This window comes from Cloeon dipterum, chromosome 4, assembly GCF_949628265.1.
Source record: "Cloeon dipterum chromosome 4, ieCloDipt1.1, whole genome shotgun sequence".
Classification (NCBI taxonomy): domain Eukaryota; kingdom Metazoa; phylum Arthropoda; class Insecta; order Ephemeroptera; family Baetidae; genus Cloeon; species Cloeon dipterum.
Genome location: NC_088789.1, coordinates 20,653,486 through 20,668,823, shown reverse-complemented (window position 1 = coordinate 20,668,823; position 15,338 = coordinate 20,653,486). Strand labels below are relative to the sequence as shown.

At 38.8% G+C, this 15,338-nt stretch overlaps 1 protein-coding gene across 3 annotated transcripts in view; it reads left to right on the top strand.

Moving 5' to 3' along the window:
• chas (chascon) overlaps nt 1–15,338 on the top strand; it is a 51,126-nt gene that overhangs the window by 5,984 nt on the left and 29,804 nt on the right. Inside the window, exons 2-3 of one of the 3 annotated variants that reach the window (XM_065491878.1) lie at nt 242–348; nt 11,067–11,100. In XM_065491878.1, coding sequence (XP_065347950.1) covers nt 244–348; nt 11,067–11,100 — 139 coding nt within the window. In that variant the 5' untranslated portion in view covers nt 242–243. Of the gene's footprint in view, nt 1–241; nt 349–10,788; nt 11,101–15,338 lie in introns of those variants that run through there. The other 2 variants (XM_065491879.1, XM_065491877.1) reach the window with 2 other exon arrangements.

Genomic DNA, 15,338 nt, shown 5'->3' with positions numbered 1-15,338 from the left:
TTCAACTTAGCCGCTGCGAGAGCAACTGTGTGTTTGAAGAGAACAAAGCGCGCGCGGCTGAAGAAACCACCTCATCTTTCCTTTTTAACATATAACAAAACAAAAAGTTGCATAATACGAACGTATGGAGACGAGAGCGAGCAAGAGAGCCAAATAGTCGCGCATTCCCTGCACCTGTACGCGACGACACTCCGCTTTTAGAAGCAGTTTCTCATCTGGATCTCATTGTTGCCTTTTGCAGACATGGCGGCCGCCGTGGAGTCGTCGACTTCTGCTTTCGCAACCCCGCAGCCGGGGGTGCTGTCCGTGCGCCAATACGAAACCACGCCTAACCTCAGCAAGAGCATGGTGAGATATTTTAACCGTTTTCTTTGTGATTTTTTCTAAATGGTTGAAATTTGTGTTCCACTTACCCCTGGATGTAAATGTAATTTAAGAAAGGAGATTCGATCTTCAAATTTATATTTAAATAATTTTTAACAAAATCGTAGTTCTGAAATTCAAAACTCTAAACCCAATAGGATTTTGGTTCAAAATTCAAGGTTGATTAATTTTATAGATCTTTTCAATTTGTAGGGTGAGAATTTCTGTTTTTATATTTTCCAAATGACTCTAATATAATTGAGAGTTTTTCAATTCGGTGTGCATTTAGTTGTTTGAATTAAAGTATTTTGCATTGTTGTTTAACAGCAGTAAGATGATTTTAAAAAGAATTGCATGGATTCAGCTTTTTAAAATATCACAATTTCAATAAAATTATCCATTTGCAACTTTCCAAAAATATTAATTAAATCTTAACTTAAAAAAGACAACGAATGTACACTTAGGGAGCCTTTCAGGTCCAGTTAATCTTCAAATCACTCAATCTATAATAATTATCCGTTACGAAAGCACTTCAAAGTATTTTCCGGTCAATTACACGATGCACTCTTCTATTTTATTTTCCATTTCCACATTTGGTGGTTTAGCGTGTCTCCTTTGTTTACGGAACACCGCATAAAAACCGAGGAAAATCAGCAAAATATGGACGGAGAGAGAAACAAACAAACTAATAGCGATTTAATTCGCTCCGCCACGCTTCTGGGAATGTGTTTTTTTCACCGTCATCATATTCCCATTGAAAATGGATTTCACAACGCGCTCTGCTTTGCGTCCGACTTTTCTGCTGCTATTTTTGTGCCTCGTGACTTGGTGCACTTTATATTATATTGCCTCCAATTCAATCGGTCTGCCCTTTTAAACTCTTCCATTACATAAGGGGAACAATCGCTCTTGTTTTTGTTGCCGGTGCGCGGCCAAAGGTGCGTTTGCCGAGCGAAACGTTTGACCTTTTTATTTGTTATTGTTCGCCATTCAATTGAAATGATTCAATTGACGAGGGTGTGCGTGCGGATTAAAACAAACGCCGTGTAATTAATTAATCGCGCTGCTTATCTCATTGTTTGCTCCGTGGCGTGCACTCGCTGCAGTGCATATACGGTTTATTATAAATAATTCCTTCGTCCAGAGAGTGTAATACATCTGAGAGTACGTAATATACACTCTCAGAACTCACAGACAGCAGTAATATAAATATTATGCTGGATTCTATGCGAAAATGTTGCAAGAAAAAACAATGAATCAGGTATTTTTTTTTATTTTACGCTATAGTAATTTTAATTTCAACTCCAAACACACAACTTTTACAAATCATTCAATTTTTTGTTTAATTTTTGAACTCTCATTGAATAACAAATTCATCTCTGTCTAAAAAATTGTGAAAAATTTCATTTCAATTTTTTTATATACATACCATCTAAAAATTTGGAAAGAGCTCAAATTTTCCCTGATTGCCGTTTAAATTTTCGAGAAAATCAGCTCAAAAGTTTGCATGCTAATCAGTCAGTGAGCTCTTTCCCCTTATTTAAATTAGGGATTTATTTCATCAGAAGAGAAACTTAGCTCATAATGCTCACACCATTGGATAGATCACGACAAGCGAATTCAAAATTAAGGGAAAAGTCCATGAAAAACTGTTTAATTTTTCGACAATTTTGGCGAAATCTGATTTTGAACTGCAAACTAGGTCCTCATTTTATTATTGCACATCATATAGGGATAAAAATTTGCTAAATTCCGCAAACAAACAATTAAAAAAAAACCAATTGATTTAGCTAACAATGCAAATTTTCTTAATTGATGGCCTGTAAAGCTCCAGTATTAATTATATTTTATCTTCAGGGATTTTGTTTTAATTTTCTTAGAATTATATAAAATTACAAAATAACAAAATGAAATACAATTTTCCATCAATTTGCACCTCTCTGTGGACCTACTTAGTTACCATAGATAAAAACATTCATCCCATACCTGACATTTAGGCAAATGTTTATTATGGAGATAAAAATGTTCTATAAATAATTTATAAATTCCACATAATTTGTCATGATATAAAATGTAGGCTTGGCACAATTTAGTTTTTAAAAATGATGTACGTCGACTCGCAAGCACTGCGCAAAAATGTCAATTGACGTTCCCTCACAAAATTCCTGCGTTAAACGTCGTTCTATCAATGCGAAACAATTCGTTATTTTTTACCGAGAAGCGGCCGCGGCTCCATCAATTTTGGCAACAATGCTCTCGGCTTTGCGCGAATTCCCTGGTGAAAAGAATTCTGTGGCCGCTCGTAAAAGTTTCGTTTTTACACCATGTTTTCGCAGGTGTCGCTTGTTTTAATTTACGAGTGGGTCTAGCGCGAGCCTGCGAAATCTGCCTGGGCTCGGCAGAAATTAGCGGCGCCGAAATTCTTGCACGTCGTCCGCCGAATTTCGTCTGCTGTTGGCGATTCATCGCGTCTCGCGGCGTCTGCGAGGGAAAAAAGCTCTCGGCGTTCCTTGGCCTTCTGCTCTGCACACACTGCAGCGAATATAAAAATCGAAATGCGTGTGCCGTTCGAATGCTAAAAAGACCGTCCGTGTACGCGCCGCGCGGAATGCATTAAGGAGGAAAACCGCAAATGAGAAACTGCTTGAGTGTTCGATGTTTTATCAGAGAGTAAAAGCTGCCGTGTGTCGATCTGACTGTTGCTTCCTTTGACCTCTCAACCGGAGATTACGAAACAGGAGGGACCACGACTCGTTGTACTTTTAAGTGCTGAATTAATTGGGTTCTTCACCGCCAATTGACAGCAGTTCCATTGAGCAGGTTTTCTCTTTTACCTCTCGTGCTTCGGGTTACTAATTTAAGACGGATTTTCCCGCATTTAATATTTCTTTGAAAGATCAATAAATTTCAGCTCAAAGAAATTATTGAGAAATGTTAATAAAAAAAGCTGAAGGAATGCATTTAAAACAGCAATCACTGTTTTGTTTTATTTGATTAATCTTAGACGGTTTTAAAACGAGTTTGATGGCTATAGACATTTTTAATAATTCACTGCCTCATAAACAAAGCAGATTATCACGGATTGCAATATTTGTTGGTTTATTTAAAAGGAAAATTCCAACTCTTTCATTGAAAAACTTATTTTCATAGAAATTTCCTCAATTTTAAGCTTTTTAGCTACATTTTTATAAAATTTTACAATGAAAATAGATTTTACGCTCAATTACAAACAAATTTATGGTCACATCAGGGTATTTCTTGAGCACCCTGGAGGCATCTAAAGGGTTAAATATCACATTTTCCGAAAACTCTCGATTTGGCCGTTCCAACGGTGTGCAGATCTTGCAGATCGAACCAATACTGAGTCCGTCAGGCGTCGTTTTAATGTAGCTGCACATGGGAATTTTACTGATATCGATTGCTCGAGGGCTACCCTGACGACATGTTTCGATTTCTCACATATCCTGAAGGTCTTTTCTGACATCAGGAATGGTGAAAATCAGGATGGAGCTGGAACAAAAATATAACAATTGCGGACCATATCAAATCTCTCATGTCAGTTAAAGATCTCACACTCTTTCTTTTCCCAAAAACGACCAAATTTTAAAAGAATGTTTCATATTTCATTTGAAAAAGAATTCATTGACAAACTCGGAGCATTTTTTAAATTGAGAAGAGTGTTTCAAGCAAACCAGATGTTTTTGAACGCTTAAAGACAGCCCAAAAATCTTAATACTCCGTGATTAAGTGTCAAAAATAAATCAGACAAAATAGTCAATTTGTCTTGAATTTCCAACCCAACCTTCATCTTTTTTAAATCCATACTTCAATTTAAAATGCTCTCTACTGTTGAAATGTCTATTTGCTTGCTTCTCTGTTTCAAATTCTCAACCCCAAAGTTAAAAGTTATTGACTGAAATGTATCGAAGGAGCAAGAGACGATCGCGAAGGAGTGAGAGAACGGACCGCGCGATAGAAGCGCGAGAGCGAACGGCGTGCAAAGCAAGCGCCCATTTAGAAATACATTTTACATTCTTTTTATCGCGCGTGCATTACAAGTTGCAATAAATTTCATGGCTCGGCCGACGAAGTCTGTGGGAAAGCCGCTCGCGCGTTTTTCCTTCCCTCGCTGTCGATTTGTAAATAATTGTATGATCGCTTTTATTTGTGCTTACACAAAGTGTGCGCTGATTAGAAAAGATGTTTATCTCGAGTCATGTTTGCTAATTAGCGAGCAGAGAGCAAGCGCAACACAAACGTCTGTTCGTTTATTTTTCTCTCCTTGTGGCCGCGCGTACATCATCGGCATTTTCCTTCCGAGAATCCGTGGAAATAAAATTGCCTCTCGACTCTCTCGAGTTCAAATTAATTTGATGTCGCGCACACATTGCCCGACGGACGGACGGACGGACTGTAAGAAAACCAACATTGTTGCAAGGAGAAAAATCTACCCCACGTCGTCGGAATTTGAATGGGAAAAAAGTGGACCACCCAAAGCAGCAGCTGCGGTCGTAATTAATTTGATACACATTTCGTCGTTCGAAATTCCCGGACTGCTAGCGGAGGTATTGTAGCGTGGCCTGCTTCATTTGAACTGGAAATTTGTCACTCGTCGCGTTCAAATTAAGCAACCGTTTCCGCAGATCTGCCGTAACGGTTCATCGCCTTTTTTCACTCTGTTTTCTTTTCGCCTCTCTGTTTATCACCGCAATTTATTCATGACGACAGAGATGAGCGAGGAGATCGCGTGCTTTTCCTGCTCTTTTGCATGACAAGCTGGATATTTTTGTTCTCGCCTTGACAATGAAATGTGGGATAAGTGACGCAACCTGTGTAGAAACACGCCACAGCTCGCTGCATTTTTACGCCGTGTCAGCTCGAAATAAAAACTGTCTTAAAATAATCTGGTGCTTGATTAATTTCGAGGACTCGATGTCATCATTTCAGCCACTCGAAAGGAATGCCTTTCATATTGCTGTATCATACAACAGCTTACAAAATTTAACATTAATGGGACAGGTGACAGCCAGAAAATTTAAATATATTTATTCTGAAACAACAGGACGGGCAAATATGAGTGAAATTTTAATGAGAAAAATATTTTTACACTGAACAGCAGGCGTCGGATAAACAGGACTTTAAATTAATATCCAAGCATCATAGAATTAGCTGCAGAGCAGGATTCTGAGTCATGCATTGTCAGACTGGGGAATTTCGGTCAGGTTTCCGGCCAAAATAGAAAGTTTCAGAGAAAAATTTTGATTCGTTATTTATGCTGGGTTACTTCTCAGCTCAAAATAGAAATGAGATTTTTCGATAAAAAAATCAAAAATTTGCTAGATTATTTTTATTACAATTTTGAGTTGATTTGACCCTTTGAGGACAGAAATTACCTTGGAAGGGTCACATAATGCTAGGGATGTGCAAAAATATTAGTTTATTATTATATACTTGCCCTTTTAGCACTTAATAACCTTTTGATAAATAATTTTGAGTAGAATAATCTGTAAACAATCGGTTTATAAAAGTTCACATTTTATTTATATTGCCACGTGACATCAGTAAAAAAGTCGCTGTTCCTTTTCCACTTGAAATTACATATAATCAATTTTCTCGAGTTAATTGTTGTAAAATGACTGGCTTTTTTAATCATTTTGCAATTTTAAATTCCGGAAAACACGTCCATCTCGCATTCCCTGTGAACAGCAACCACTTGGAAGGGGGCGTAACTAGAAAGGGAATTTTGAAAAGGGGCTTGAAGTCCCGTAAAACTTAAAAAATGCTTGTCACGTGTCGCAAAGCACGGTAAAGACACGAAAATTTTGCCTCTTTAATTAAATGTCGGGTTAAATCATGATTAAATTATCGATTTCCTAATGTTGCAATCATAATAAATTTTTAAATACGTGCGAGAAGGTTAAAAAACTTCGTGTTCATTTGAAGGCCCAAACAGCATCAAGGTCGGTGAAAAAATTGATAATCGTTTTCACACATCCCTTCAAAAACCTTTTACATTTTTTTAGATATATTTACATATAAAAATTTTTCTAGAGAGAAAAATTGACAAGATGTTTGTGATAAATTAATACTTTGCCGTTTTTTTACATTTTGATGAGTGTTATTTGGTATTTTGAATCAAAAGTTGACTAAGCCAGTTTTTTCCAATTGAAAATTATAATTTAGAATCTCATAATTCATGGATGGAATTATTGGCTTTTCGCATCGTCTGTAGACAATAGGGAAATATAGTAAACTGCTGACTAAATTCTAAAGTCAATGAACCACTAACCGCTTTTAAAAGATTAAGCACAGTAAAAAATAGAGCAAATGACATGATCTTGTGAAAACTCGCCCTTCCTGTGACAAAAAACTCCGCCTTGCCAAAAATTCCCAAGCCCAAAATTATATTTACATGCTCTTTCAGAGAGAAAATCTACTTTTTAAATCACCAAAGATAGAACAATCATAAATTAAAGACACATTTTTATTTACAACGTCTTAATATGGCCAAATAATCATTATTTATTTAAATGCCATGAATGAAACCACTTTTTCAAGATTGTCTGGTGATCACGGCCAAGAGCAATCAATTTGATTCGCACCTGTTGCCGCTTGTAGCAGTCAGGTCGGACATTTGTACAAATTGAATTATTTCCTCTGACTAATCATGTCCATTATCACGCAATTTAAAAGCCCGCCTTTTAAATGAGTGTGAAAGGCTCCGTTTTTTTCTCTCTCGCTCACTCTCAGATATATTTATTTATTTATTTAACTTTCAACGGACGCCTACACAACAACAGCGTTTTTATCGCCGCCGCAGCCGCGCGGCGTGTCTTGTTGGTGTTATGTAAAGGAGACTTTTATTATTTTTGTCTGCGTGGGAATTCGAACGCGCGGCGCGGCGACCTTTGCTGTTCCGAGCGCCGCTGACACAAATTTTGCTTCCGCCGACAACAAAGGAAAGGGAACAAATTAAACGCTTCCAATTATTGCATCGAGCGTGCTGAGTATGTGTGGAAAACAAAAACGCAAGTGAACAAGAAGAGGAAGTTTCTTGTTCGTGTATAATTTATGTATGCGACGTGCGCACTTTTATTATTAATTAGCCAGGCGTATCTTCTCACTTTCATCGCGAGTGTGTGTTAAGTATTGACGCCTTTTGGTGAAAATATTTCACGATTATCATTGTATTTCGCGGGTGATACGCATTATTTTTTAAAAATAACACAAGTCAATGGACATTCTGGTCCGAGAGAAAGTCGGAAAAGGAAGGAAAGCAAAAATTCACCATGCGTCAAAGATCCCTTTCAACACATGGCCAAATTGAAACATCCTTCGATTATTCTTCAAGGGAAATTTCCGCACACCTTCACCGCAATTTTAACGCGCTATTAGCGTCTCTCTTTGCTTCGATTAACTCGGACAGACGAAATGTGTTGTTTGCAAAGTGCGTTGAGAAATTCACCACGCTCACCGGACACCGCGTTGCGAAAATAGTACATATCTCAATGCAGCCATGCTTGCGATTATTTTCGCCGATTAAAATTAATATTTCGAACACTACTAATTATTAGGTTTGCAAAATGAGTGCGTTTGGCTGCATAATATCAATTTAAAGTGGAGCTTTACAAGTTTACAAGCCAACAATTAAGAATATTTTGCATTTTTGGCTATAGCAAGTTTGTGGAATTTAGCAGCAGTTAATCTCTTATTCAATGTCCAATAATGAAATCATGACAGATGAACGGTTAAATTTCAGATTTTTCCAAATTTCTCGAGAAATTAAACAGACTGTCAATGATTTTATCGTTTGATTTCGATCCCCCTTGTTGCGATCTGTCCAACGATGTGTGAATTATGAGGAAAATTTCCCTTCTGGCAAAATAATCCAATAAGGAGACAGTGCTTACCTATTTATTAAGATGCAAACTTGTAATCCCGTTTACTCAAAAATTTAAACGGCAACCTGGGAACATTTTAGCTTTTTCCCAATTTTTATATAGTATTTCAAGTAAAGGTATAAAGGATTTTCATCAAAATAAAATGAGAACAAACTGCAATCAAGATTTTTACGATTTTCATTTAAATTGCGTGGCGTGAGAAAAAAATTCCTTCACAGAGGTCCAATTCTTGGTGGCTATATTCTGAAGGAAAACGAAATAAATCAAAACAGACATTTTGTCAAGCATAAAACATCTTTGCAGCCGTTTTTCTCGGATATTTAAAGCAAATTTTGGTGTTCTACCTGTCCATTGACTAAAATTGAGGCAAAGCAGCTACCTGAATGGGACTGACTTTATTCACAAAAAGCTGCGTTTACCTAAGATAAATCTTCGGGGACTTCTCTCGGACACTTCCTGGTGAGTTTTACAGTAAAAATATCTAAATTGTTGAATACACAAAAGCTTACGCCTGGCATGCTTTCGTGCCAGCAGGCTGCAAAAAAGGTTCAAACGACCCGTCACGTCTATTCACTTTTGTGTGCAGTTCATTTGAACCTCTGTTGTGTCAGCTCAATGATTCAAGTAACGGCAATTAAGTTAATCTCAAATTAACTGAACACCATTCTTTTTCGCGAGTGTACGTCGTGACAAAACTGGTGTTTATAAGTAGTCGTTGGATTCGGGGAGCAGATCATTCTGCAGGTGCAAGCGGTGTTAATGAAATTTGACACTATCACGTGGATATCATCGCAGCCGAAGGTCCGACCTTGCAGTAGTCTCTGGTGTCCAGCGCGGTTGAAAAAGAGAATGAGATACAACACACAAAAAGATGATGGCTGGGCGCAACGTTTTCTCGGTTGGATTTTTTTACCTCTCTATTCAGCAAGTCAAAAGAGACAAATGAAATAAAGGAAGAGACTGCTGGCCAGAGAGACGCACGCACAACTGAACACCTGAACAGGCCGTTCCTTAAGGCTCCCTGTGCCGCATTGCAACAACGCACGATAAACAAAAACCGCTTTCAAAATAGAGCATAATAATGCTGATAAGTTGACAGCTCTCTCCGTCTCATTATGGGGATGAATTATTATTGTTCGGCAGGAGAAAGAAAAGACGTAAAAAATAAAAGGAAAATCGTTAATCAAGGTGCCTGTTAGGCATCGCATTGTGATGAAAAGTTAAATTTGCTTTGAATGCTTTCGTATTTTAATTTTGCATGTAAATGGGGATTACGCATGTCGGAGGGATTAATCCCAGAAACACCGGAGGCCACGCTACGGAGATAAGAACGCCCGCCACAGTAATGCTTGGTTATTGCGCAGCTTTTTATAGAGTTTTGTATTTTTTGTGACTCTACTCTCGCTCCTCCCAGGCATCAATTTTTAATAAAAAAACGGCCTGTTTGCTCAAAGCGCTTGTTGTTGGTGCCATAAATTTCAGCCCATCGCACACTGTGGGAGGTACCCAGCAATTAATTCTTCCATCCCAAGCAATTCTCTCATTTTTAAACCAAAAAAATATATTTCGGCTGTTCTGGGAACTGATCATAAACCGAGGAAAGGGTGGAATATGGTCAAAAGGGCCGTAAATAATGTCTTTAAGGCATAAAATCAAACTAAAATGGCTTTTTAATTATTTCCACTCGGAGAGAGGAAAGAAAATGCGCAAAAGATCAGCTGAAGCAAAACACGGACCACACACAATTCTCAAATATAAAAATTATAGATTATAAGATTTTATGCACCAACAAACGATTGCGAAGAGTTAAAAGGAACTGAAACGAGAAAAAAAATTGTCTGCAAACTTTTCGGGTGATTATTTGTTCACAAATTATTGTAAACAAACGCAATTTAGGGTTGAGATTTTTGGACGGTTGTCTAATACTTCGTGTTATTTTATTTTATAGACACCATTAAAGCACGATCAATCACGCAATTAATAAAAGAGGTTCAGACTTGAAAGTATCATATTTGAGTTGGATTTTCGTATTAAAAATTTGAAATTCAACAGTGAAACCATTTTAATTTAAACTGGAACCATGTGAAATAATAGCTAACCCTTAAAACTAAGGCATCATTTGAAAGAAATGGGCAAAACAGTCTCATTCATCTACAAAATTTACTAAAAATAGTCGTCTTCGCTTTCGTTAAAAAAATTGTCCAAATTTCATGACTCTATAATAATGAACTTTCTATTAAACATTTAACTACTCAATTGCCATTTCTTAAAATGTTAAATATTTGATTTCCCGAAAAATTGGTTCGAAAAGTGATAATTTTTGCTGGTACCTGATCATTCCCCCTGTGCCCTGAGTAATAGAACACTTCCGCGTCAGAGAGCAGCAATAATAGGTAACAGAGAGGTCCGGGCAAAGCTTAATTTTGGGTGAAAATAAATCAAACGCGAGCGGCGGGTGGAGAGGGGGCGTCAGGTCGCGGCCGCTCCCCTCCGCTCGCGGGCGGGCGCCGCGCTTTGCTGCGTGCTGCGGCGGCGGCAGTCGTGCATGTGCCTCGATGCTGCGAGCATGAGATGGTCGTGATTCTGATCAGGGCGGCCGAGGAGGCGCCGGCAGCGGCGGCCGGCACGCCGCCGGCGTCGCTCAAGTCGCGCTCCACCTCGTCGTCGGCGTCGACGCAACCCTCCTTCCTCTACGAAAAGACGACGCGCGTGCACCGGCACCCTGCGCGCCTCGCCTGGCCCAGCAGCACGCAGCAACCCCTGAACCTCATCTCTAATAGCTCGTCCTCCTCGTGTTCACAGGTGGACGGAGACGTCATTGCCACCACCAGAGAGGGTGAGTTTTCAATCGGAATTTTCTATTTTTTATTTTTAATACTAACACAAGGTAGAAAATTGGCTTTTCTACTAAATTATGTAACACGATTTTGTGTATAATTTCCAAAATTTATAACATTTTTGAACAGAAATTATAAAAATTGCAAGACTTTGGGATTTTAGACTAAAAATACGCTGCAGCTCCGGGGAAAATTGTTATTATCAGTGATCAAGTATAGGATACAATTTTTAATTCAATGATTTTGACGAGTTTTCAAATTCCTACAAAGCAAAAACCTTAAACTAAAGATATAATGTGCTGTGAAATTCTGATAAATAGTTTTTCATCTGAAAATCGGGAAGAGCTAAAATGTTCCAAGGCTGCGGATTAAATTTTTGAAAAAATGCGCTCCGAAATTTGTATGTATCAAGCGATGAACACTTATGATGAAATTTCGGATCACCCTTTTTTTTAGCAAAGTACGCACTCCCCCCTTTTTCTGTATCAATTTTTAGATTTTTCTTTCCATAAATGAGTCCATAGATTTTAAAATTTGGTTGGGAAAATCGTTAATTCTTCATAGAAGACAAATCATCCAAATTTTCTAGGTAGGCAAAATGTTAGCAAAGTTTTTACTGTTAGGAAAATTTGCTAAATATTTTGGTTTGGAAGAGCAAGAAATGCAGGAAAATTGTTATAAATATTACAAAGAAACGAAATTTAATCAGCCATCAGGATTTATGAGATTGTTACAGTTAGTAACATAGCCAAAATTAAATTTAATCATCAAATATTTTTGTATGTCGGAAATTTAAAAATTATTCCCATCAAGTATGGCATTTAATCCATAGAAATGTTACAAAAATTGAATTAAAATTCCACCCAAAACTTGCTAAGAAAGAAGGGGAAGGAAACATTTTTATGCACCAGTAAAACCATGCATCACGTTTGGGTAAAATCGATTCTTAACGTATTTTTTTTGTCTTCATTTTGGCAATTTAGTCTAAAATCTGTTCATCAACGTAAATGCCTTAATCTAAAAACTGCTGAAAGACACCAAAACCAGAAAAATCCTCTTCCATACAATATCAAATAGTAAAAAAACTATCTAACATTTTTTTTTTTATTCAAATGGAAAATATTAAGGCCCGTCCCGGTGATGGCTGTTAGGCTGGATCATAGATATTAGAAATCTTTGCTCACTTTCATGTCCCAAATTGAAAGGCATCACCTTCAAGGATATGATTATCCGCAGCTGCATCAATTTATTTGGCACCAAATCATATATTGCTTGACCTTTTACGGCGCTTTCCAGGTCGAAACGCGGCCTTGCCAGAAAACGCCAATGTCCAGAGCATATATCGGTTACACTTTAGGGGTCACTGGTTTTTCGGTTCGCGACCTCGCGTCAACATGCATGCAGCTGCCAGTTTTTCGCGAAACGAGGCTGCTGCTTCTCTCGGGAAGAAGAGAGATGCTGCGTCTCGCACTGTTTTGTTTTGGTGCTCGTCACGAGTGTAAATGGCATGATAGTTACGGTTTACGGGGCGTGCTCGAGATGATTACGCTGCACAGCCTTTTCTCCAGCACACGCCGCGCTCGCGATAATGAAAATAACGCCGTGTGCGATCGTATCGTGTGCAATATAGAAATCGACGCGTTAGATGATGTACGACCGCACGAATTGCAGCTTAACTGCGTGAAAATCGAGTGTGTGTGTTTGTGGAATTAATTAAGATTTTGCTGCGGCTGCAGATTTGTGGCTCCGTCATCTCGCGCCAATTTGGCGCGTTTGTCCGCGTGAAATGCCGATTTCACGCCATCCGAAACGCATTTTGCGCAGGCCTCTCTTTTCAATTCCGCTTCTTTTTCTCCGCGCGCAACTTGCAGTTTATTTTCCACAGCACTCACGGAACGCAAATCAAGTCTCAAGGCCGGAGATTATTGCCGCTAAACGAGCGAACGCGTCTGCCCGGCCGATTTTCCCCTCTTTGATTTTGCACATGCACAAAAGTGTATCCGTCCAACACGAGATTAATAAATTTACTCTGTGTGTGTGTGTTGCTCCGCGCGGCGAGCCAAATTATCGGTTGGCCATACGAGAATTTAGAATTAGTTCCAAATTGTTGGGTCGCTCTCGGCACTGCAGGCCTGCTTGCGCACAGACGGCGAATTCGTCGACACTCGAAACCCATCATTTGCTCTCGAGCTTTGAGACGCCGCCCGCCCGCAAAACACCGAAAAATCTCATGGCGTTTATTTTGGATCAAAGGTGATGGAGCGTGTCTGCCGGGCTCTTTCAAAGACAAAATTCCAATAAAACGTTCCGTGCCCCTTGGTGGTCCTCATTACACCGAATGCCTCAATTATTTCAAATCACAAACTGGTTACAGTGCCACAAAAAAAATTATAACAAAAGCAGAGATAGAATTAAACCAACGGAGAAGAACAAAAATTTAATAATGCAGCTGTTTGATTCAGGAGTCTACCTGATGTTTTCCGTTGCATTGGTCGAAATATTTGTGTATTAAGCGTAATAAGCATTGTTTTATTATAGTTATGAAATAAAACAGTAAACCAATGGGATGTAGTCTGGAACGGGAAATAATCTAGCGAAACAATAACGGCAACAATTATACTGATAATAAATGTAAAGTATTTCAATGTTTCTGTGCCGGAAAAAATTCCAGGATTATTAGTTTAGTTTTATTATTTTTAGATTGCGTATGTTATACTTTAAGAGATAATGATGTCTTTTATATTTATTTATTCAACCTGTTATGTCTCAAATTGACCTTGAATAAAGATAATTGACTTTGATACCCAAATCTGACTTAATTTTCGTCTTGATAAATCATAATTATCTGAATTAGACCTGAAGAAATCTGTGTTGCAGCTCAAAACACAAAGCAAGTCCCTGTAAATTTGATCTGACAAGAGAATTGCTTAGAAATACGAATAGAAGCCTAGCCCAAAACATTCTCGATTATTTCTTATCCTCCACTAACTCTCCGAATCTTTCTAAACGCACAATAAATCCTTTAAATCTGAAATGCGTCACTGTGAAATGAAATGAGACGCGTAGCTCTAAACGAATCCGCGTGCAGGCAGCAGTCTAGAAATGCCAATTTATTTTGATCGTTTGATTGTGTTTGAAAGCACTGCGCTCTGACATATCTAAGCGCGACACAGCGCACGCATTGTCCAATCTGCGGTGTGTGTGTGTGTGTGTCTGTTTTTATTTACTTGCGTCACAGGTTGAACGCGCCGAGAATTGGAAATGATTTGCATCCTTCATGAATAATTAATCTATTGTCTCGCCGAGTGCCAAATGAGGTTAACATTCTTTTTTACTTACATATTGCCTTGAATGCGCGTTCGTTTCGTCACGTTCCGACTTGTTCGTAATGAGCTGCACTGGAATAATCGATGGCAAACCGCAGGCAAATATATAGCAAACGTGATCGTTTCTACTCAAAATAAAATAATAATATCATCTTCATCCACCGCGAGCGCAGAGTTTATTTGTAAACAGAGACGCGCACGACCTTTATCGTCACGACCTTGCCGAAGGTTTGGTCCCATTTTTCTCCATATTCGGTGAAATTCGCGGCAGAGAAAGTTACAAGTGTCGAGGTAAAAAGTGCAGCAAAGCAAATAAAAATCCCGTTTCTTCTGCAGACAAAAAAGGCTGTGTGACGTTGACTGCTAGTGTACCGCAATTTTTGCGGAGACAAATTATTCAAGCGCACAACATAATAAGCCTGAGCGTTACCCGACGAACCAACACAAAGATTTTACTCCTTTTAAGGCCTCATTCTTTTGGTGTAATCTCCGATTCGGATCGGGCGATCCAATTAAAAAGCGTTTATTGGCCTCTCTTGTGTTAATGAAATCGCTCAAGGTCGCAATTTTGGGCCAAAACTAAACGAAAAGCCATAAAACCGACGGGCTTCCTGGTCGTGAGCCATGTTTGTACTAGTTGCTAATTTGCATTCGTGAGAGCCGCAATTACGTGTCGCAGCGCGCGGACCGAATTTATTCGAATGGATCGGGAATCGGATCGACAAACGAGCGAACGCATGCAGAAGTGAGTAATAAGCGCGACTTAGTTGCCGAGCGGGTTTTTCTTTCTCATCGCATTCACAGAGATGACCCCCGCCGCACACGCGAGAACGAAGAAAGAAAGGAAATTCGATCGCGCCGCCCGTCCATGTAGCGGACTTTGCGGTGAGAAAATTCATCACTTGGCGCTT